Source organism: Eublepharis macularius, chromosome 1 (assembly GCF_028583425.1).
Source record: "Eublepharis macularius isolate TG4126 chromosome 1, MPM_Emac_v1.0, whole genome shotgun sequence".
Classification (NCBI taxonomy): Eukaryota; Metazoa; Chordata; class Lepidosauria; order Squamata; family Eublepharidae; genus Eublepharis; species Eublepharis macularius.
Genome location: NC_072790.1, coordinates 183204059 through 183228165, shown reverse-complemented (window position 1 = coordinate 183228165; position 24107 = coordinate 183204059). Strand labels below are relative to the sequence as shown.

At 43.8% G+C, this 24107-nt stretch overlaps 1 protein-coding gene across 2 annotated transcripts in view; it reads right to left on the bottom strand.

Annotated features, from left to right (window-relative positions):
• The window catches only part of WDR26 (WD repeat domain 26), a 47607-nt gene extending 31539 nt beyond the window's left edge, over nt 1-16068 (bottom strand). Inside the window, exons 1-3 of one of the 2 annotated variants that reach the window (XM_054979793.1) lie at nt 15254-16068; nt 13453-13552; nt 13242-13298 (exon numbers count right to left, since the gene is read on the bottom strand). In XM_054979793.1, the coding sequence (XP_054835768.1) occupies nt 13242-13298; nt 13453-13552; nt 15254-15591 (495 nt within the window). In that variant the 5' untranslated portion in view covers nt 15592-16068. The remainder of the gene's footprint in view (nt 1-13241; nt 13299-13452; nt 13553-15253) is intronic. The other variant, XM_054979784.1, reaches the window with a different exon arrangement.
• Between the last annotated feature and the right edge of the window lie 8039 nt (nt 16069-24107).

The window sequence follows — 24107 nt, the reverse complement described above, 5'->3', positions numbered from 1 at the left end:
AATACTGTAAATCAAGCTATAGCATCAGAGAACACAGGCTCTTGTGCATTAGAATTACTGTCTTTACTTTACTTTAATTGAATTTTTATACCGCCCATCTCCCGAAGGACTCAGGGCGGTGGTCTCAATAAATCTGTTAAAGTTCAATCTTGCACCACTCTCGCTGTACCCAAGGACTTCTGCTTCAAAGTTAAGGAGTCCTCACATAGCAGAAGTGAGTCTCAGGATCTCTTGTCTTTAAGGTGTCATATGACTTTCTCAGGCTGTAGCTATCCCTCTCAAACTGGTTTTTATACTTTGATTCCATGATAAAGTTACTCAATTTTTTCAAAGTTTTGTTTGAATAAGTAACATAGAAAAGTATTTCTAAAAAACTCCACAGCAACACAAATAGCCACTGTATTATTGTTTGCTCTGAATACACCGGGAGCAATTTTATTCCCTATGTTATTCCATTTCTATGCAAAGCCTTTAGGAGAACTCATTCATAGCTATGGAATTGGATGCCATCAATATGCAGATAACACCCAGCTATATATCTCACTATCCAAATCACGGCAGGATGCAGTAGAGATCTTGGATTGCTTCCTAAAAGCTGTGGTCAAATGTCTTAAAGCAAACTGAAACTGAACCCAGACAAGACAGAAGTGATGCTTGTTGGGAAGGCAAAGATCTTGAAGGACACAGTACGTCACACATTTGATGGAGTTTATCTGACCCTTGCCAATTCAGTTAAAAGCCTAGTGGTTATATTGGATACAGTGCTACTACTGGAAAAGCAAGTTAAGGCAGCCGCAAAATACGCTTTTTTCAACCTCAATCTAGCCTGGAAGACAGCCCCGTACCCTGACATAGCCGATCTAGTCACTTGGATCCATGCCATGGCAACATCCAGACTTGACTACTGTAATGCACTGTACTTACCTCTCCCCTCTAAGTTAACTCAGAAACTTCAGTTGGTGCAGAATGCTGCAGCTCATTTATTAACAGGAGCTAGGAGGAGCATGAATATTACTCCCATTTTGCAGTCACTCCACAGGCTGCCTATCAGCTACTTGGCTCAATTCAAGATATTGACTATCACATGCAAAGCTCTTCATGACCTTGGTCCAGCATATCTACGGGACCACCTCTCTCCCTATGTTCCACCACAGTAGCTTTGCTCATCTGAACAGGGCCTTCTCCATATGCCAACTTGCAGATAGGAAAAATCAATAGCTGCCCATATACATACATTCTCTCTGGTGCACCTCCCCACCCCACCCCAAATGGAACGGCCTACCTGAAGAAGTCATGAAAGCTCCCACTGAACTGGCTTTCCACAAACAATGAAAACTGAATTATTATTCAATTTTCATGGGCCATTTTCACACTGTCTATAAATCGCACAAGACTCATGGAAGGCTGCCGGCTTTCTTGTGCGATTTTGGACGCCATCTGTTTACAAAACGCCACAAACAGCGATTTACGGCATTTTGTAGGCAGCCTTCCATGACACTCGCATGGTTTATAGACAGTGTGAAAATGGCCATTGTTTGTGGAATTATTATTAAGGGCTTTTTACTCAAATAGGAGGGCTGTGATTTAAGGAAGTGGTCTCAAAGAAATGCATAAGTAAAGGGATCGGGACTACAGACTTTACTACCATGTACTGTCTATTGCTTTAAGTATGATCCTACTGGATAGTTTATATATTTTTTGATATGTCAGTCTTAGAACTGCTTATGCTCTGTTTAGCATTTCTTCAATTCTGTATTAGATTCCTGCTAGTTTTAAAGCGTTGCTAATTCGCATTTATATACCCTATTACATTGCTTATTGAAATATCTTTGAAACTGATTATACTGACTCACACTGTGTAATCTGCCTTGAGTTTCAGTGAGAAAGGTGCTATAAATAACAAATGAATAAACATTAATTGTTGATTAAAAATACTATTTTTTCCCAACTTATCAGTACCATATCAGTACAACAGCAGCAGCTGATTTTTGACTTAACAATTTACTATTTTCAATTCCCACTCTGCTACAGAAGCTCACTTGGTGACTTTGGGCCAGTCACACACACTCAGCCTAACTTGCCTCACGGGCAGGGGCGGCACAAGTGTTTGTGGTGCTCGCGGCCGGCTGGCTGGGTGCCCCCCCTGTGCGCGTGCACCAGCTTGTGTGATGACGTCACGTGTGACGTCATCACGGGAGCGCGCATGCCGCCGCCAGCCCGATCGCTGCAGCAGGCAGCCTCTGAGATCTCCTGCTCGGTTGCCTGCGCCGCCGCAGATGCCTGCCCGTGGCGGCTGCGCCCAGCCGGGGGCTTGTGCTGGCGGCGGCACAGGGCGGGAGGGATAGGAGGCTGCTGCTTTGTGGCGTGCGCTCCCGCCCCCGCACCTCCTCCGGCACCCCACGCCTGAGGCCACCGCCTACCTGGCCTCAATGGGCGCGCCGGTCCGGCTCACGGGGTTTTTGTGCAGATAAAATGGAGAAGAGGAAAACATTGTAAATTAATCTGGGCCCAAAATAGGAAGAAAGGAAGAATATAAAAGAAGTAAAATAAAAATAAAGTTTTCATCCAAGAGAAAGACTGCGCTATCGGTCATTGATCTGGAAAGTTATGAGCACTTACTTTTCAAGTGGTTAGAGTTTCTATACGTACATACAAAGTAAGAGAATTTCAAAATCATTCACTTGTCCCTCAGTAGATATAAATTCTGCAGTGAAAAAAGCATAACTTCATCTCCAGTGGTTTTAGATTATTCTCCTAAGTAGTATAAACACTTCATTTTGTGCAAGTGATTTGTTGTAATTGTTGTAGCACCAAATGTGTACTCATGACTTCTGGAGAGATATGAATTTAAAAAGGTATTATCTGATTTAAAAATTAGAATCAACACATTATCTGGATGGGAGGAATCTGTATGGCTACAAAACAGCAAAGTCTCCCCACATAATCAGATGGCTCTGTCTATACACTCTCCTCCCTAACACCTCACTGCTAGTTTCAGTTTAGAGAACTAAAGCAAACCAAGACAGAGTTCATTTTAAATAAGTTTTTCTCCCCTCCTTGAATAGAAGGGTTTTACCCTTTAAACCAGGGGTCTTTAATATGGTGCCAGTGGACACCATGGCACCCGTAATATCTTTCCTGATGCCCACCAAGTGTTTTTAGAAAGTGGACAGGGCTAGGCGGGGCTTTTATCCACAGGACCAATTAAAGTCTGTTTGGCTGTGCAGAATTTTGAAAAGTTGCTTCAGCAACAGCTGCCACCACAGCACAAGGATCTTCATTGCCTTGTGATGTTTGTATGCAAGAAAACGTTTTTTAAGAAATATGTTCATTTTAAAGGCAAACACAGCTTTTACCTGAAATGTTGAAGAGTTATTATTAGAGTTCAGCAGAACCTTACTCCCTGACATTTTGTACCTGGCTCTACCTCGTGCAGTAACCCTTCTGAAGTTGCATCCACCATCTTGTGCCAAAATTCCAAATGTGCCCACAGGCTCAAAAAGGATGGGGATCCTTTTTATAAACCATCAGTAAAGGCACCTCTATCCAATAAGAACAGCATTCTAGATCAGAATTAACATCTATCTAATCTACCATCCTGCTTTCTGCAGCAGCCAGTCCTGCAAGAAGCCAACAAGCAGGGCATGATAGCAATAGCTACCTATGCCCCACCCACACAGTTGTCCCCACAGCAACTAGTGCTCAGAGCGTAAATATTTCATTAACAGTAGTTAAGGAACAGCATTAATTTAAAAAATCAAGTTCTGTTTTAGTGAACAAAGCAGACATCAGCTGGACATTCAGCTGTTACTGAAAACTAAAGCAAAGTATCTACCAAAGAACTGCTAAGCCATTTACCTTTTGCGTATGTTACTATCTGGAGAGATATCCAGAAGCCCAGACAAAGACTATCAAGATTTCATTATACTGCTTACCTCTTGGATGCACCAAGGTGCATCCACAAGAGCCTAGAAATGCCTACAGCCCCCCAAGAACTTTTGCACATAATCTGCTTTATAAAATATATTCAAATATAATACCTAAGGAAGACTTATTAAAACCAACAGTTATGACTTACTGCCTGCATAGAGCCTCAATATATAAACTGCTTTAAAATTAATCTAGCAGACTTTTCAGGAGTATTACTTGAATGCTGAGCTGTTATTTCTACTATATAAAAGGCTAAGCGTATTCAAGACAACTCACTTCCTACCCTGGTGTGCCACTAGAGGGTGCTGCTGTAGAGGGAAGCCCAGACAAGGCAGCAAGATCTTCAGAGAGGGTGCCACAGCGGGAAGCCCAGGCCGGGATCACGTGCAGAGCAGGTGGCAATGCCTGCCGCCTTGGCCTTCGCCCAGCTGGGATCAAGAGCAGAGCAGGTGGCAGTGCTCGTCCTCTGCCTTCACCCAGCTAGGGTCAGGAGCAGAGAAGATGGCAATGCCTGCTCCCCATATTCACCCAGCTGGGATCAGGAGGAGAGAGGGGGCAATGCTCTCCCCTTACCTTCACCCAGCTGAGATCAGGAGTGGAGAAGGTGGCAATACCCTCCCTCCCGCCTTTACCCAGCTGGGATCAGGAGCAGAGCAGGTGGCAATACCCGGCTGCCCCATTCATCCAACTGAGATCAAGAGTGTAGGTAGCAATTCCTGCCCACCCATTACCCAGCTGGGATCAGGCACAGAGCAGGGGGCAATACCCAGCAGCGGCGCCAGGGTTTTTGGCGCCTGCAGCCAGCCAGTGGGCCGGGCACCCACCCGCATGCGCGCGCACACCAGCCTGCGTGATGACGTCACGTGTGATGTCGTCACGGGCACACGCACTCCGCCGGCCCGATTACTGCAGCGGGAGGCTGGGACGGTGCACAGGTGACCTCCCAGCTCTCCCATTCGGTTACCCTGCATTGCCGTGGACGCCTGCCCACGGCTGCTGCTCCCGGCCAGGGGCATGTGCTGGCGGCGGCGTGGGCTGGGAGGGCTAGGAGGCTGCAGTTCCATGGCGTGCGCTCCCACCCCCCACGCCTCCTCCGGTGCCCCCTCCGACACCCCATGCCCTGAGGCCACCACCTACCTGGCCTCAATGGGCGCGCCAGCCCTGGCAATACCTGCCCTCCACCTTCATCCAGCTGGGATCAGGAGTGGAGCAAGTGGTAATACCCATCCTCCACCTTCACTCAGCTGGGATCATGAGCAAAGCAGATGGAAATACCTGCTCCTCATATTCACCCAGCTCAGATCAGGCGCAAAGCAGGTGACAATTACCGCTCACTCCTTCACCCAGCTAGGATCAGGAATGGAGTAAGGTGGCAATGCCTATCCTCCACCTTCACCCAGCTTGGAGCAGGATTGGAGCAGGTAGCAATGCCCGCCCTCTACCTTCACTCAGCTGGGATCAGAAGCAAAGCAGGTGGCAATGACCACTCTCCACTTCACTCAGCCGAGATCAGGAGCAGAGCAGGTGGCAATGCCCACACCCTGCCATCACCCAACTGGGAACAAGTGCCGAGCAGCTGGTAATGCCCACCCACCCCATCTTCAACCAGCGGGTATCAGAAGCGGAGCAGGTGCAATGCCCACCCTCTTCACCTGGCCGGGATCAGGCGAGGAGCAAGTGACAATGCTCGCCTCCTTCACCAGGATCAAGAGCGGAGCATGAGGCAATGCCCCCCCTCATGCAGACTGGAGCAGAGCAGGAGGCAATACCTGCCCCCCCATTCAACCTGCTGGAATCAGGCGCAGAGTAGGTGGCAATACCCTTCCCACTTCACCCAGCTGGAATCAGGTGCAGAGGAGGAGGCAATGCTTGTCCATTCATCACTCAGCCAGGGTCAGGAGCGGAGGAGGTGGCAATGCCCACCCCCACTTCTCCGAGCCAGGATCAGGTGCGGAGCAGGAGGCAATGCCCGCCCCCCATTCACCTAGCCAGGATCAGGAGCAGAACAGGTAGCAATGTCCGCCTCTCTCTTCACTCAGCCTGGATAAGGTGCAGAGGAAGTGGCTATGTTGGCCGCCCCCCCCCCTTCATCCAGCTGGGATCAGTGATGGAGGAGGAAATGCCCTCCTGCCCACCTTCCCCTTTCTAGAGCCCATTGTATTTTTTCTCACAACAGGCTTTGTTGCTCGTAAAGTAATAATTTTTCCTCTGCCTCTATCAATATCTTTTGTCTAAAAAAGCTCTAAAGCTCAAGTGATGGTCAGCCATTTGACCTGGGATCACCCCTTAATCATTTCATACTTAGATTACATGTACGACAACAATAAAACCAAGGCTGAAACAATTGTGAACAATTTTTTTTTAAGTTTAAAATCCTTTTGGTCACACTATGTAGAAAAGGTAGTTTAAAATGTTGGTTCTAGTTCCAGAAAGAAGAAAGCCTGTTATTTGAAGCCCAGCCTCTTTAGCAAAAGCTGTTCTTCCAAACTCGCAAGTATATAATTTACAGAAGTGCACACAAACACCTGAGCAATGAAATATACTAATTAATTGTACTGTTCTCTAAGCATGGCTTAATTGTTTAACTCAACAGAGTGAAATGTAATAGACACTAGGGCTGTTTCCCCCTCCCTCCCCCATCATCCCAGGCATCCATTTTAATGCAGGGAAACTATGCGTTATGTAGTTACATCCACACACTCCTGGGCTTAGGGAACTTGTTCTTTTGGGCTTTTAATATAACTGGTGGAAGGACAAACAGTTCAAAATATTCTCTTTTCAAGGTCCAGGTTAACCTTCCTGCTGCCTCTTAATTATATCCATCAGCATAAGGAGCAAAAAGTCTGTGTAGAAATAAGGGGATCTCTCTGTGGGAACTGTGACATTCATATAGTATGACACAGCAACTGGGGGAAGCCTTCAACAGAGGCTTTTTACTCATAGCTAAGCCCAATCACAACTATAGAGTAGCTCTGTTCACATATTACAGAAATTGCACATACAACCTGCATGTGTGTATATCTGTTTGTGAGAAAGCACCAATGTGTGTTCACTTGACAAATGAAACTGGGGCCCAGTACTTAAATAAGTGTGTAGTTTTAATCAGTTCATGCACAAAATGTAACATGAGAATTAATAAATGCATGTATAAAGAAAAATCAAGTGTGCACTGCACATGAATTATAATTCACTAACTGTGAACAGGGCTACAGTGAAAGTGTGCTGGAGTAGCATGTAAATGAACAGCACATAGGCCAAGTTAGTTACAAAACATTACTACAACCTAAACTGGGTTTAAAACTTGTTCCCAGCACCCTTCCAACTTTCTATGCTTTTGAGATGACCTAGTAATATGTTTGAAGCTGCTCAATATAAAAGTGTGTGTGTTTCTGTATAAAATAATCTAGACTATTAGCTTAAACTGCTATAATATCTTCCGTAACTAATTTTTCAATTGTCAAGTTTGAAAATATTACATCCAAAAGATGAATGTCAAGTTTATACTGGTCTCTAAAGTTATGCTGATGTTACTCATGCAATATATGAACGTTTCAGGTGGGTAGTTATGTTGGTCTGTGGTAAAAGAGCAAGATTCACATCCAGTTGCATCTTAAAGATGGACAAGATTTCTAGCCAATAAGCTTTTGACAGTCAAAGCTTCCTTTGTCAGATCCGATGAAGGGAGCTCTGTCTCTGACTAAACCCTGGAAATCTTGTTGGTCTTTAAGGTGCTGGTAAAAAAGTATCTGAATTAAGTAAACATCAATTTATGTTAATTCTAGATTACTAACTGCTTTTACTCATAGCACATATAGACAGGAATGAAGGATTAAGTTGTATTGCAGCACCAGTGAACTGATTGGGATCCAAATGGTTTTAATAAAAATCTCATATCAGGCATGGACTCTTCTCAGTCATTAGTTTATATGCTGTAAGACCATGAATAGTTGTGATGAACAGTGCAATCCTATACAGAATTACTCCACACTCAACTACTTGAAATAAATTATTGGGGTGGATCCAACCACCCTCCCAGGAGGCTTCCTCCAACTTACGTGGCTCTTCTTCCAAGAGAGGGCCACTTAAATTGGAAAAAGGCACCTGAGGCTGGAGAAGGGCTTCAGACTTTGCTCAGTAGAGTAGGAGGATAGGAGTAGAATCCACCCCACTGTTACTACTCCTCTATCATTTCTTCAATTTGCAGTTACAATTTAGTTATTTATTATGAGAAACCTTGCAATAACCAGGAAAACTAAAACAGGAAATTAACAATGTATCAGCTGATCTTGTCTATCAAAGCCAAAGAGGTATTTGGAACTACATGGGCAACCATTTGCCAAGTGGGCTCAGTCCCATTCTAGCAAGGGAATTCTGGTAAGCGGGAACTCCAGTTCTCAAAAGATACAGATCCCTCAGCCAACTACAGCACTATCTCCAGCCTTGCAATTTAGTAAAGATTTGCTGGATGTCTAGCAACATGAACATTTAGCAACTTCAGGCAGATATATGCAATGTATCCATTTTCTGGCATCAGTAGGGCACCAACAGCCGGCTTCTGATTGTGGTTAATAAGCTCTATCTAGAAACCCATAGGATACAGTAAATTTGTCAGATCCTCTTGTGTTCTTTGATGCCACAAATAGCATCATGAATATAAGGCTGGATAGGTTTTCTGTGCTTTTATTTGTTTGGAGAAAGGTGCCTTGAGGATGGCAACAGAAGATTATTAGCTAAGTCTTTACTAGTTTTCCCTCTGAACTCCTGCTGAAATTGCAGCTATTGGGCAAACAAATATGCTATATAAGATGTTAACAATGTTTGGGACACAAAGTTATATTCACCACACTGAAAGCAAAACTACAAGGTGAAGTGGTTAGAGTGATGGACTTAGGGTTGCCAGTCCCCCGCAGGGGGTGGGGGATCCGCTGCTCCCACCACCCGCTCCCACTTACCTGGCCAGCAGGGGAGACACGGGCCTCACAAGCGCACTCTCGGGGAGCATGGTGCGCTCCTGCAGGCCAAAAACAGCCCAGATTGGGCTACTGCCAGGTGGAGGAGTGCTGCCCCGCCCAGCAGTGGCCCATTCCAGGCCGAATCGGGCCCAATTCAGCCTGAATTTGGTCCCCTGTGGAGCACGGGAGATATCAAGAAGGTAGGTGCCAGGGCCCCCATCTCCCGCCAGCAGTACAGGGGGACTTGGCAACCCTAGATGGACTAGAACCTGGGAGTACCAGGTTTGAATCTCCACTCTGCCATGGCAGCTTGCTGGATGATCTGGGGCTAGCCACACAGTCAGCCTGACCTACCTCACTGGGTTGATGTGAAGATAAAATGGAGGAGAGGAGAATTATGTAAGCTACCTTGACTCCCCAATTTGGAGGAAGGTGGGGTATAAATGGAGTAAAAAAACAAACATGCAGGTTTTTTTTAAAAGGAAGACCAAAATGCAACTATGAGGCTATGATCTAAAGAAAGACACTGATTTGGAGAAGGAGAAAGATTAAAATTTTCCATTCAGTCCACCACCACCCTCAAGCTGCTTATCCCTCTGCTGAGGAAAATTTACTGAACTGTCCCCACTGAAGGTATAAGTTGCCTGGTGGAAAAAGTTTTCACTGGGACAACAGCATGATGGGAAAAGTTATATAGCTTCTTCTCACCACCAGTCTCCCCCTTAAAATTATGGACTACATAGCTGTATTCAAGAAAAATAGTCATGGAACTATATGCAACATTGAATTCTGCCCTCAAGTTCTATCGTCTTACTGCTCTGGAAATGAAGTCATAGCAATATTCCTCTGATCACCAGGTGCTGGGGACATACAACAGGGGAGGGCTGTTCCCTTCATGTCTTGCTTGTAGGCTGCCCAGGGTAATCCATCTGGCCATTGTCGGCAGTTTTTTAAAAAAAATCATTATGTCAATACACAAATGTGTACCAGGTTCTCTAAACACCCAGCTTTCAAATTTTTTTTAAAAAAGTCTTATATTCTTCCAATGCAGAGATAAGAGAAAAGATGCTGAACCGGATGGACCCTAATTCCAATCTTGCAGGGATTTTCTATGAAACCAGATGGTTGCAAACCAACTTAAATTGAATCTACACAAGACTATAATAATAATAGTTTGTAAATTTCATACACAGGGTATGAAAAAAGTGAGAGACTAATAACGTATTCAGCTTTCCATAGTTACTTAGGTTCACAGACTACAGGAGCTTTTGGATCATCATTGTGTGGTATCCCTATTCATTGTGTGGAATCCACCTCCACCACTAAGGTCTTCAACTGCATGCAATCAGTGTACAGTTCTCTTTCAACCATGTGAAGTGGACTTCAGTGACATGCCCTGACTTGGATAGCCCAGGCAAACCCAATCTCATCAGATTTCAGAATCTAAGCGAAGTTGGTCCTGGTTAGTATGTAGATGGGAGACCACCAAGGAAGACCAGGGTCACTATGCAGAGGCAGACAATGGCAAATCACCTGCTAGTCTCTTTCCTTGAAAACCCCAGCAGGATCACTGTCAGTTGGCTGAGACTTGATGAAACTTTATACACACACACACACATGTTCAACATACTTTTTCTTTCTTTGACCCCAGAGATCAACTGAACACAACCTTTTAACAGTGACACACAAAAGTATCATCTCCCATGTGAAACTCCCTTTCCTTGAAGATAAACCACAGCCAAGCCTAGGCATCTTTTAAAAGTACAGTGAATGCTCATAAGGCATCCATTTTCCCTAACCCTGTTCCTGCAGCAGCAATTTTCTCCCCCAGCCTTCAGTTTTTTAAAAAAATCATTATGTCAATACACAAATGTGTACCAGGTTCTCTAAACACCCAGCTTTCAATATTTTTAAAAAAAGTCTTATATTCTTCCAATGCAGAGATAAGGGGAAAGGCATATATCTGCTAAAGAAAAAGGTAGAGGCTTACTTTTTAAATGAAAGCTGGGAATTCAGAGAACCTGGTACACATACTGATATATTGTTATACTGATACAATATTCTAGTACTGAGGGTTTGTTTTTTAAAGCCCTGGTGGTCTGGATGGCTGTTGGATGGGGAACTGGGGCATGGAAACAGGAGAGAAACCTATCATATGGAAGCCCCATTGCTGATGCAGCCACACCAGCAACAGGGAAACCATGGAAGCGCCCTTGTGTGGAAACTACTTAAGATTTCTAGTATCTGACTGTTCAGTCTAAAAAACCCTTCTCCAACCTTTTCCTTAATATCTGCTTTCAAGGCTGTCAGATTTCTTCCCTGCAACAGCCAGGTATATGATCAAATAAATATGATTTCAAGTGTCTCTAATTCTTAACTGCTAATACTGAAGCAAACAGTTTAGGATTAAAAGATGAATTTATTTCCAATGGGTAGTACTGCTGCTTCCATTTTCTAAAATATAGTCAGGGTACATCTAGGCCCGTACCCTCCCCATCAACCAACAGTTTATTTAGAACTGCCTTGAAGGTTTCCAGACTATACACCTAGTATTCATATCTAGATAGATCTCTGTCACAAATCTTAAGAATTGAAAGTATTTCCTAATAGTTTGCATCTGACAAAGAGAAATGTGGTTCTCGAAAGCTTATGCTAAGTTGGTTAGTCTTAAAGATGCTACTGGACTCTCTGCCATTTTGCTACTACAGACTAACACAGCTAACTCCTCTTGTCCTAATAGTTTGTGTCTTGTACTACTCTACACAATTAAGTCCACCTTCATTAGATGAACAGAAAAACATAAGGTTTTTAACAATCTATTTAAAACAGTTTTGATTAAAAGGCAATACTACCCTTGCAAAACTTACCTTAATACATTTCCCAAAACTGGCCTTTATGTTTCTTTTTAGCCTTCAGCTAAGTAGGCTCCTTGTTCTTTTCCTCTTACGAATTAAACACTTAAGCAGAATGCCAATCCATATTGAACTATTTTATGACAACGTTTACAAAAATTAAATAGAAATTGCATTAAAAGATGTGCAGCATCAACTATCAGCTCCAAATATTAACAGCTGAATTGTAATACCTTAGAGACACACATGTATTTAATTCCTGCACTTTTAAAATTCTTGTATACTACCAAGACAGCATGTGGTGTCATGCCATCATTGTCTACTTGTATGTGTTTACTAAGAAGGTAAAAATTTACTTGTTTTGAGAGGAAAGGTTTTGACATGGTTAGACTTTGACCTGGTTAAAAGAACAAAATATAACAACTTTCAGGCAACAGCTGAAGCTTACTATAACATCTGTTTTTCCATACTTCACTTCCTGCCTGGTGGGGAAAGGAAGAAAGAACAGGAAAGTATCCTTCTGACAACATATGAATCAGATAGAAGAAAACTAAGCAGATATAAGCTGTTTTTACAGTCACTAACAACAGTACCACTATATTTTCCACCTGAAGAAAAGGAAAAGCCACCATTGTAAAAAAAGACCACTGGATGCATGTAAAGAACTACTGTATTGAAGAAGATAAGTGTGATATGAAATACTTCCTACCCTTTCTACTCAAGTACTATAGAAAATACAATCAAACTCGCACAAACAATGTGTGTGACAGCAGGACACAGCAGTTACAACATACAGAGAGAGCTGAAACAGGATTTGAAATGAAAAGATCACAAGACTGATCTGTTTTAATTAAACAGAATGCTAGATATAAAGAACTAAATTCTAGATGGTAATACAAATGCAGAACAAAAACATAGTAGTATTGTTTGGTCATAGACACTGCATGTCAATGACATTTTATTCAAATATGCCATACCTTCCCTGTGAATATATATTTCCCAAAGACAACACACATAGAAATAACATTTTCAAAAACACATTAAAGAAAAATTTCTAGAGTCAACCTCAAAATCGTTCACATTCCTAAACTATAAGTTAAATAACATACAAAAAAGGCTCTTCTCTTTTGCAATTCTGATCACACGCAGTCTCTGCCACTGTCTTCCACTGCAGCCCAAAATACCCCCTGAAATGCTGCCCCTGGGGCACAAAGTACCCTCAGGAACAGCATAGGGAGAGTGGAAGTCAGAGATCTGTTATGGGAGTGCAGTAATTGTCAAACCTTACCACGACCCAATCAGAGGACATTTCTGTTGAATCCAACCAATTAACTCACTGAACTAAGCAATCATATTAAAAATTGTTTATTTCAAATACTATCAATAAGCAGGAAACAGAGGTTAACACATAACTGATCTGACATATATACTTTCCCCAATGCCAACCAATAAGAATTATTATAATAATTCTAGCCCACATTTGAAACAGTTCAAGAATGTATCTTACCACAATCGCATGAGGAGAGTGCACTAAAGGCTTGAGTTCATTCAGGTCATTCTCAGCCTACAAGAAGCAGTTTTTTAAAAAAAGAAAAGGGTAAGCCAAGTACTGTGAAATACACAACATATACAAATTTGTAGCCCAATCCTATGTATGTTTATTCCCTAGTAAGTGTGCATATAACTGCAGATCAGCTGTAGTTAGATGGCCCCATTACCTTGTCCCACTCTCCTTCCATGACATGATTGCGGAACTTGGTAGCAGAAGGATGCTCTAAACGACACCCTGATTCTTGCATTAGAAGATCAACAGTTTGGCTGCAGGAGACATACAGTATTTAAAAAGACAAAGTTGACCAATTTTATTTTTACAATTAACCTTTCCTTTGCTCCTACAGACCAAAATATTCAGGGGCAAAAAGCTGTTTCACCCGGATATTACAGTAATATTCAACAATAGGAGACAAACACGTCTAAACTTGTGCTCTCAGAACTATGTATGGCTTATTAACATCCCATATGTACAAAAGGTGTATTTCCTCATCAATATAAGAAAAGAAAAACCAGGATCAGTTGAAAGTATTTTAGCAATAATTATCTATATGAAAAGCAACAGAGCTAACATCAGGTCAACTTTAAAGAATTAGGAACTTGAAGCACTAGTCTCTGAGCTATTCATAAACGTATTTCCTGCCTGTTTCATCTCAGGTGACCATCAGATTGGGTATTTAATAAAAGAAGCCAGTCTGTAAACATGCAATCCTCCCCCACTACTTTTAAAACTAAAAATAGCACATTTACTATGGTGTAGACTATGAACAGTCACGAGCTGTCGCTTGCTGCTGTAAACTTGCCTTATGTCAGTGGTGTGCTTATTTTGTGTACTAAGTTAATTAAAACCAATCCATTCCTACAGTGACATCAGCTCTAATGGCATATATGAAGCCTTAGTTTTCCAAGGACACAAAATAGAGACTTTCATGAAGTTTCAGTAAGTATCTAGGTATCATTATGCTGTACTTTACAAGTTGGATTAACAAAACAAACTCCAATTGCTTACGTCCTGTATTTATTTGCTTTTCACCCTCCCCCACCCCAGCTGCATGCCTATTACTCAGCTCAAAGTACTGCAGTGCTGCAAGCTGAAGTGTCAACACATTTGACATTAATTTTTTAAAATACACAAAGTATATCGAAAAGCTCTATTAAAACTAGCTGTATTCAAACTAGTTTATGATCATGCCCACTCAAACTAGTGTGATGCAGATATTTTCCAATGAAGCTTGTCAAATACATTTATCGTATTCTTTTGATTAAATATATACTTGTGTGTCAGAATCATATAAACAAAGATCTCCATATTTAATTGTGTTCATAACACTTCATCAGCACTATCTTTGCAGCAATTCATTTTAATGATCAGTTGGGCTCTGGTACTGTCAGAAGATCTTACCTGTACTCTTAGTAGGAAGTTAAAACTGGCCTAGGCCAGAAAAATAGGCCCTTGGTTTCACTGCCTTCATCACTTCATTTGCTAGATTTACCTCCTCCCCCACATTTCCCTCTTTCATGTTAAACAGCAGTAGGATAATCTGTGACAGAAACTGCCTTCCCCGAGAGAAATATGGACTAACACACACAAAGTATTGGCTTCTCTCCCTTGGGCATACAGTGAGCCCTAAAATAAACAAGTCTGCCAGAGCTATTATTCTCATCAGTACAAAGCTAGATCCACTCAGTATCCACCTCCCCCACGAAAAGACTTTGCTTCATTCGCAATAATAGGCAAGTCATCAACAACAGTGTCATCTACCTCCGCTAGACCTAGGTACCCCCCCCCCCCCGAGTTAGCTGTACTGATAGCCCAAAAGGCAGAATTATTGAGGCCATGAAAAGAAGGGAGAAAAACAGATCCTCCTGATGCGTAATCGACCGTCCGCCAACACGTCCCAGGGAGATTTAACACAACATATTGTTGTGGTTCGGGGGGGGGGGGTGCGCTCGGCTCGGCCCACTTACTTGAGGCCCAGCCCGTGAAGGTGCTGCCCGATGAGCCGGATTACGTCCTCGTCGGACTGGGAGAGCCGCTTCTTCTTCTTGAGGGCGCTGCCGCCGCTGCCTCCCCCCATCTCGGCCGCGGACCCCCCGGGGGCCGAGACCCCGTTGTTGACGCTCAGCCCGCCGCCGCCGCCGCTGTTGGCCGAAGGCAACAGCCCATTGGCGTGAGCCAGCTGCTCCCCGGCGGTCGAGCCAGACGAGGCCTCGCCGTTCTGGGCGCCGAGGCAGCCCAACTCGGGACCCTGCGACGACGGCGGCTGTTGCTGCTGCTGCCCCCCTCCTGCCCCGTTGGCCTGCATGGCGCTGCTGGTGGTGCTGCCGGCGCTGCCGCTGGCTCTGAGGGGGTTGGCAGCAGGAGGGGCGAGCCCGGCGGAGAGCGAGGGGGACGGGGACGAGGTGAGGCCTGCTCTGCCCGCAGAAGCCCCGGGCTCTCCTGCTCCCTCCGCCGCCGCCGCCGGGGAGGCCCGCGCTTTCTTCCGCGGTGGCGGGGAGGCGCCGCCGGTGTCCGAGTCGGAGGAGGAGGAAGCGGAGGCCAGAGTTTCCTCGCCGAGAGCGGCCGTGGTGGGAAGCCGGGGTGGGGGGGAGCAAGGAAGGGGAGGCGGGGGTAGGGTGGGATGGGGGGAGGTGGCGGGGTAGGGAAAGGGGGCTGGTCCCTCTTCCCGGGTCCCTCGGGAGGCAGCGGCAACCGCCGGTTCTAGGGTCCCCCCAGCTGTCGCTGCCTGGTAGCCCAGGCACCCGGCCTGCTCCTCTCCACTAGCTGCTGGGTTTGTAGCTTCTCTGCCTAGCTGCAGCCTAATGGAGTCCGGACCGGGACGTCACAGGAAATTCCTATACTGCCCCCTACACTCACTTCCGTTGCTGCCTGGGGTAGACTTCGGGGTGTGGAGGCTATAGGGGCAGCCTGGGGGCTGCTGGTGACGGGGCCTTTGGCTGCTCTGCAGCATCCCCAGCCAGGAGGGCGAGGGCGGGGGTGTCATAACACCTGTCTCTGTGTGTAGCTGGGCTGCTGATTATTCCACCGTGCTTATCTCATATGCCCATATAGGGAGAGGCTACAGGCGTGTATTTATTCTGTCTGCCTGTCATTTGGACTTGATCATAAAAGCCATGCATAAACAGGAACTAAAATGTTGTTGCCCAGCTGTTCTACAATTACTTTATTTTCAGAGTGAAAACTTTGTTTTGACATTTTTTCCCATTTCTAGTTGTAGAAAGATAAAAAATTGAATTGTTACAACAAATTAAACACTACACACAAGAAAATTGTTAGGGGAAAAAAACCTGACATAGTTCACCATTGTAGAAACAAAACAGTTTTCATTCTTAAACAAAATATTCCTTGCCCTTTCCTGAAGCCAATGGTATAATGTTTCCACCTAGTATGTGAGGATTTGGCAAAGTCTAGCTGCAAGGATAATCTTTCCCAGTTTATCACAGTTTTGGTGCCTGAGAAATTGGGTAACTGTGCATACAAAGAACACAATATAGGGGGGAAATTCGGCAGCAGGGGAGGCTGCAGGGCAAAGGATAGCCTTGGCAATATTTGTTGTGTGTAAGTGTATTTCCATGCTTGAAAAATGCATTAAAATTAAAAGAAAATTACTTAAAAGTGCCCAAGCTGGTGTGGACATGAGGGGAGAAGTATTCTGACATTGCTATGACATCTTCCATGTTATTCAATAGATGCTTATGACACAAACAAATTTATCAACACAGCAATAATTGTGTTTAAAAATGTTACTTGTATAAACCATGTTGTATTGAGCAGAAGAGTCTATGTGAGTCCTCCAAATATGGAACACAAGATGTTTATTTGAGTCCTGGATCAGATCAAGGGTTTATCTAGTCCTTTTCTTCACTTTAGCCAACCACATTCCCTCAAGAAGCTCACAAAAGGGTGTGAAAACATAGCCCTCCCCTCCTGTCCTCCATAGTGGCATGTTGGTTCTCAACACAAGAGGTTCCGTTTACCCATCACAGCTAATAGTCATTGGTAGATCTATATTATATGTATTTGTCTAGTCCCTTTTTGAAGCCATACAAGCTAGTGGCCATCACCAGGTCTGTGGCAGTGACTTCTATAAATTCACTGTTATTGTAAGAAGAAATAATTGCTTTTTTCAGTCTGAATTTATTACCAGTTGATCTCAGTGAATGATTGCAAGTTCTATTCTGAAAGTCAGAAAAATGTTATCTTGATCCATTTTCTCAACTTAATTTTAGAAACCTTTGGATTGTCTTTACATTTGGTGTGGTTGCCAACTCTGGCCTGGAAATTCCTGGAGATTTGGGGGTGATACCTGTAGAGGGGGGAATTTGGGGAGGGATTTCACCTAGAATCTGTAGTATACCATAGAGTTTGCCCTCCAAACCTGCCATTGGGAAACATCTCTGTGGTCTGCAGATCAGTTGTAATTTTTGGAGAACTCCAGGCCCCACCTGGTGGTTGGTAACCCTAGCCTTTAGTCTTCTTCTTCCTCCCCTCCCCCCCCCGCCCAGCTCGACCAGCACTAAACAGAATAAATGAAACAATTTTTTATTGGACAATTAGTCTTGAAACCTTTTTTTGAAAAAAGATGGTATTTCTATTCCTACAATCAGAAGACTTCAAACTGTGAAGCTTCCCACATAGATGAGCTGTCCCATTGCCACCATTATCAGATCTATGACATGGATCAAAAGAACAGTAGGCATATATACAAATACATAGGCTGTGATGCACTAAAGGACAAATCAAGAAAATGAAAGAATACAAAAAGAGAAAATGTATTCTATCTATATCAACTGAATCTCATTCACTTACCATCATTTTGGAGAAGCATCAAAACACAATTGTATTTCTTTTCAATGAAGCTTCTATGATTTTATAAGGCATGCGCTGCCTAATCCCATTTTGTAAAATGTAATTACACTAGCAGTCGACCTAACTAATACTACCAGTTTCAAATGAATACAATATTCTTTCTCACATCCTGCCATTAAATTGTTGTGTGGTGTCATGCAGTAGCAGTAAACAACCATCACATACTATCTGCCTGATTAAGGATGATTGCTGTCAAAATGCCTCTGGTCTGTCATCATAAATGCTGTGAAGCAGCAACTGTTTTCCCACTTCTTCAGGTAGTATGCACTCACAGTAGAGCAAAAATTTAGAAGCAAGTCTTATGAGCAGGTGGGCTTCAGTGAATGTTGTCCCAAATGCATCACCTTATTTCTACTGTTCTAAGAAAAAGGTATCGCTACCTTATCTTGGAGATGGGTGTGTATGTGTGGGGGGGGAGGTGCATTCTATTTTGAGACTTGGTTTTGTAAAACCACCTGCTTAGTTTTAAATGTTTTTCTTGGTTAGTAGAAGACTGGCAAAATGTGGAAGTCAGTTGCTCCAAGCATCATCATTCTTGCCAATAGATCTGTCAAATACCAACCATCAAAACTTTGTAAATACAAATGGCCTTTGTAATGATTTTAAATGTGTGTGTGTCTTTAAATGCTTGGTGTGGTACAGATGAAGAGGGGGCGTGAAAGAGAGGGATGAGTGAGTAATGTGATTGGTTGATGACCGAGAGTGTGGGTTGAGTGAATGCAGTTTTTAGACAGAGAAATATTGTGTCAGGTTTGGACAGGCAAGCTGTATGCAGCCTGAGCATTTCTGAGAGAAATATTGAGTCACTCTGGACAAAGCAGGCAAACTGTGTGCAGCCTGGGTGTGTCCATGTATTTCTGTTATGAAAGCCTGAACTGTGTATGTTTGTGAAAGAACATTCAGTCAGGGCAAGAGAGGCAAACTCTGTGTGTGCCTGAGAGAAAGTCTTATGTGTATTTGAGTAAGAATCTGATATCAGAAGCAGGCAAACTGTGCGCAGCTTGAGGGAAGTTCTGAGTGACTGTGTCTATGAAAAGTAAAATTAAGAACAAATAACACTCTTTTGAAACCATCAACCCTATGAAATAACATGAAACCGATATGCTTATTGTAAAAATAAATGTTCTGGGTTTTTTTCCAACCCAGAGTATCTGTTATTCCCATATCCCATTCCTATCCTCAGGGCCACATAGTCCCACGAAGAAGCCTGACACTTGGGCACATTATTAAAGGGGAAATTTAAGTTATTTTGTAATATAATTCCTGGTGGCAGCAATCTACTCATAGGGGGCAAGAAGAAAAGGGTTAAAGGCAAAATCTAACTGAGAGAAAGAAAGGGGTCGTAACAGCCTTCTTGACCAGAGACAGTGGAATGGCTAGCTCAGACCTTGGCTGGAAACTGACATCTGAAAGGAACACAGAGAACTGGGAGGTACAAGGAGCTAGATGGCATCTTCTTGGAAATTTCAGGAAAGAATTCTTTGACCCACGAGGAGGTGGCAAGACAGAAGAAATAAAATCTGTTGGCATGAAGAGACAGCCATTTTTGTCTGATTCCATCTGGAGGAACTCTCTCATTTGCCGTGTGAAGTAGACAAGGGGCTGCCTGCCTGAACAAAGACTCCAAGATAATGGGAAGCTTTTAGCACACTGTAACTTCTAAGCTTAAAGAGCCTACCTTAGAATAAGACCAATTAGGACATGTATTGACTCGAGGGATAGAGACATGCATGTTTACTACTTTTCTTTCTCTTCCTTGCTCAATCTGTTGCTGTGCAGAGTATGTGCAAGGAATTTTTGATTTTTAATAATTTCTTTACTAATTTAAACTCTGGTAGTTGGTTCTCTGTACCATATAGACCTCCACTGTTCCAACACACTATTCAAAAAAGATCGCAAGGGAAGGGAGGTGGTTGGTTGCTAGATTGCTAATCCACTGAGAATGCACAAGTGTGGTAAACTGCCTCCATGGTAACCAGTTGCTGAGTAGCAGGAGGCACAGACACTAGATGGAACCTTTAATTAGCACCACGAAAAGGCAGCTATGAGTGCTGGCCCTCTTGGTCACTAATTCCCCAAATGAACAACTGGTGGCAGTGTACTGGAAGAGAAATGAGATGAACCCCTCCAAGCATTGTGTGGACCAGGAGAGTGGCAAGTCACCATGCTGAGACTTGTGGGAATCACTGGTGCCAAGAGGCCATTGTTGGCTGGAATGGAGTGATCCTCTTATGTTAGCAGGGCTGTTCCTCCACAGGGAGCTACAGACTTCCTTGTATCCATAATATGTAATTACTAGCAACAGAGCCTGTTGTGAAAATAAATACAATGGACTCATAACAGCGGGGCCTTGGGAGAGCCGTGGTGGTGCAGCTCTCCCAAGGTCCTGCAGCCACTGCGGAGGTGGTGGGAAGGCTGTGCAGGGGGGCAGGGCTCCCCCACGCTGTGCTTCCCTGCTGGCTCCACAGCCCCTCAGAGGCCTGCCTCTGGCAGTACAGAGGCCCAGCACAGACCTCCCAAGGCCCCGCAGCAACCGTGGGGAGCCCTGTCCCCAGCACAGCCTTCCCGCTGCCTCTGTTGTGACTGCAGGACCACGCTGTGCCTCCCCACCAACTCCATGGCCCCTCAGAGGACTGCCACTGGTGTCCCAGAGGCCCGGTATGGACCTCTCAAGACCCCGCCGTCGCTGCGGAGGTGGTGGGAAGGCCATGCAGGGGCGCGGGGTTCCCCATGCTGCACCTCCCACCAGTTCTGCGGCCCCTCGGAGGCCTGCTGCTGGCAGCACAGAGGCCTGGCATGGACCTCTCAAGGTCTTGCAGCTGCCGCAAAGGTGGCGGGAAGGCCACATAGGGGGAGTGGGGCTCCCCCACACTGTGCCTCCCCACCAACTCCACAGCCCCTCAGAGGCCTGCCACGCCAACAACTCAGCTTTTATCCTGGCGCAGGCACACCCACACGCCCCTCAGTGCACCTTCGCCAGGATAAAAGGTGAGTCATTGTCACTATGGCTCTCCTTTTATGTAGTAAGATTTTATGACGCCCAGGGAAGGCCCATCATTAACATCCTGTACAGACAATGATAACACATGTATTAGATACATGGGGATGGGACATGAAGATAACAACAGAAACAAGGATGCTTTGGTACCTGTTTAAATGGTTAAAAGGCATTATCGTTTGAATTTGTATCAAATGGATGCTCACTTTTGACAAATGAGGGTAAATTCTCCCAGCAATTTTTTAAAACGTGATTGTTTCACATTTATACTATTTTTAGCTGTATTTCATAGTAAACAAGATACTTAGCATTTATCTAGTTACACCCTTTGAAGCCCATTGACTTCAATGGATTTAGAAGGGTGTTCCTCATATTAGGACTGGAGTGTCAGTGTTCAGAGTACTTCAGATATTATTCCCATAAAGTAGGCCAGTATTATTATCCCCATATTACAATCTGTGAGGCTGATAGATAGAGAGGCTTGCCTGAGGCCACCTACTGTGCATTCTGTAGAAGAGTTACACCCTTCTAAGTCCATTGACTTAAATGGACTTAGACAGATGTAAATCTGTTTGGGATAACACTTAGTGATTCCATGGCATAGGCAAGAGTTGAACCAAGTAAATCCAAGGTTACAGCTCATTGAGGGTGTATATAGATGTTTGTGATTGTTTTTAGAATTTTCATACCCTGATTTGAACTTTAGAGGAAAAGTGATGTAAAAGACTTTTAAATAAATTATGACCTTCCCATTTATTTTTAAATAAATACACTCTCCCAAAAGAGATCTGGGTCCTGCAGGATTTGTTGCAATTCCACAGAATCTGTAAGATGGAGATAGCTGTATTGATGATCTGCTCCTCCTGCCTGCCCCTGCCCTTTCTATGCCTGCTATACCATACTGCCTGGATGTGATTGGTAGATCCATCTTACTGTCTGCGCTTTATGGCTTTGTTACAGCCTTTTTGGGTATGATGGTAGATACCTTTTAATTACTGATTTTATGCGATTTATCTCTTTTAAAGTTTATTTAATTGTATATGATTTATTACTGTTGTGACCCGTCCTGAGCCTGCTTATGGGGAGGATGGGATATAAATGGAATGTCAAAACTGGAGGGATGTAAATCACAGATGTTTTCTAGTTTATTAGTTTGTGATCTAATAATGGCCACACATCTGCTTTTGAACTGTCTCTTCTGTTGCTCACACCAATTTTCTTACAGAGGTAAACATGTTTTTACCCAAAATTCTTTAATAGAACATGCTACCAATCCTCATAAAAGTGGCTTTTTGTTGCTTGTAGCTGTTGGTACTACTACTACTTATTACTTCTGTTACTACTTATAAATGTAGTTCTGCTGTGGAAGAGCTGGATAAAAATATTGTGTGTGTGTTTATTTTGTAGGCACGTTTACATTAAACTGTTCCATTAACATAAAAAGGGAATTCATTATCTACAGTCAAATGTGGGAGGAATATGCTTTGGGAGTGATGATGGAGAAAACACTGCACCTCTATTCTGATAGCGCTATTATTGTTGTTGTTTATTTATGGTCCACTTTTCTCACTGAGATCCAAGGTGGATTACATACTGCAAGTGAATACAATATACTCAAATAGCTAGGATATTAAGAGAGCAAAAATATAATGTGATAAACAGTTAGGACATTCAATGAAAACAGATGCAGTAGGCTCTGGTAGTCACACATTTGAAAACTAGCAGAAAGCCGAACATATATGTCACAACTCCCTTTCTGTCGTGGTTAGATTTTGCCTTAAACCCTCTTCTTCTTACACCCTCTGGGTAGATAATGCTGCCACCAGCAATTATATTCCAAACTAGTTATTTTAAATTTCCCCTTGAATGATGTGCCCAAGCATCTGGTTCCTTCATGGGATTATGTGGACCTGAGGATAGGAATGGAATATATAGGAATCACATATATACACTGGGATGAACAAAATAAAAGTTTATTTTTACAGGAAGAGTATTGGTTTCAAGCTTGATGGTTTCAAAGATAGTTATTTGTTCTTAAAGTTTTTTACATAGGCTCAAGTCACACAAAGTAATTTTCCACACAGGTCTTCTTTTAGAGAATAAACTCCACAGACTTAAATTCATTCAGGCCTTTCCACACAGTTTGCCTGATTTAGGCCGTTTCCACACGTTCCAATTTTTTGGGGTTTTTCCTGTCCCAAAGCCACATCTTCCTTTGAGAACTCACCAAAGCCACTTTGAGAACTTACCTTTCACATGTATCATTCTCATGCATGTTTTGTGGGTGTTTATCATGAAAAAGCCCCAAAACATAAGTGACTGGAGGGCAAAACTGTTTGCCTCCCTACTGCCTCCTTGGGGCCTCCAGATGCCCAGAACAGAAGGCCCTGGTGTGGCTGCAGGAAGGCTCAGTGTGGTGGTAAGGCCTTTCCAAGGTCCCATAGCAGGGTGTGGGGGGGTAGGGTTCCCCACTGCCTCCATGGAGCCTTGGAAGGGCTGTGCACAAACTGAGCAGTGGCTGAGGGGTAAAGGAGGAAAGAGCCCCTGCTCTCTTCCCCAATCCCCCCCTTGACTGATGCCACGAGGGGTGCGAGGGGAAGCACTGCTAAGGCCCGTTGTATTTGCCCAAACAACAGGCCTTTAGTTTAAAATAAAATCAGAAATGGCATTCCATTCTCAATGTTTTTCCTAAACTGATAGTCTGATTACTGAGTGATCCAATGTAGCAAGCACTGCAGTATGATTCTCTTTGTATACGTAGATATTGTAATAGTGCAAAGACCATTAAAAAAGTTTAAAAGGGGGGAATTAAATGATTGCACATGTGAGCCAGACACATGTGATGTTTAAAGGAGGGGTAATGACAAGAGGAGGGGTTGGAGATTTGTGGGAAGGCTCTTCTGAAGCACCAAAAAAGCCTCCTCATGTATTGATATGGTAGGATAATCGCATGG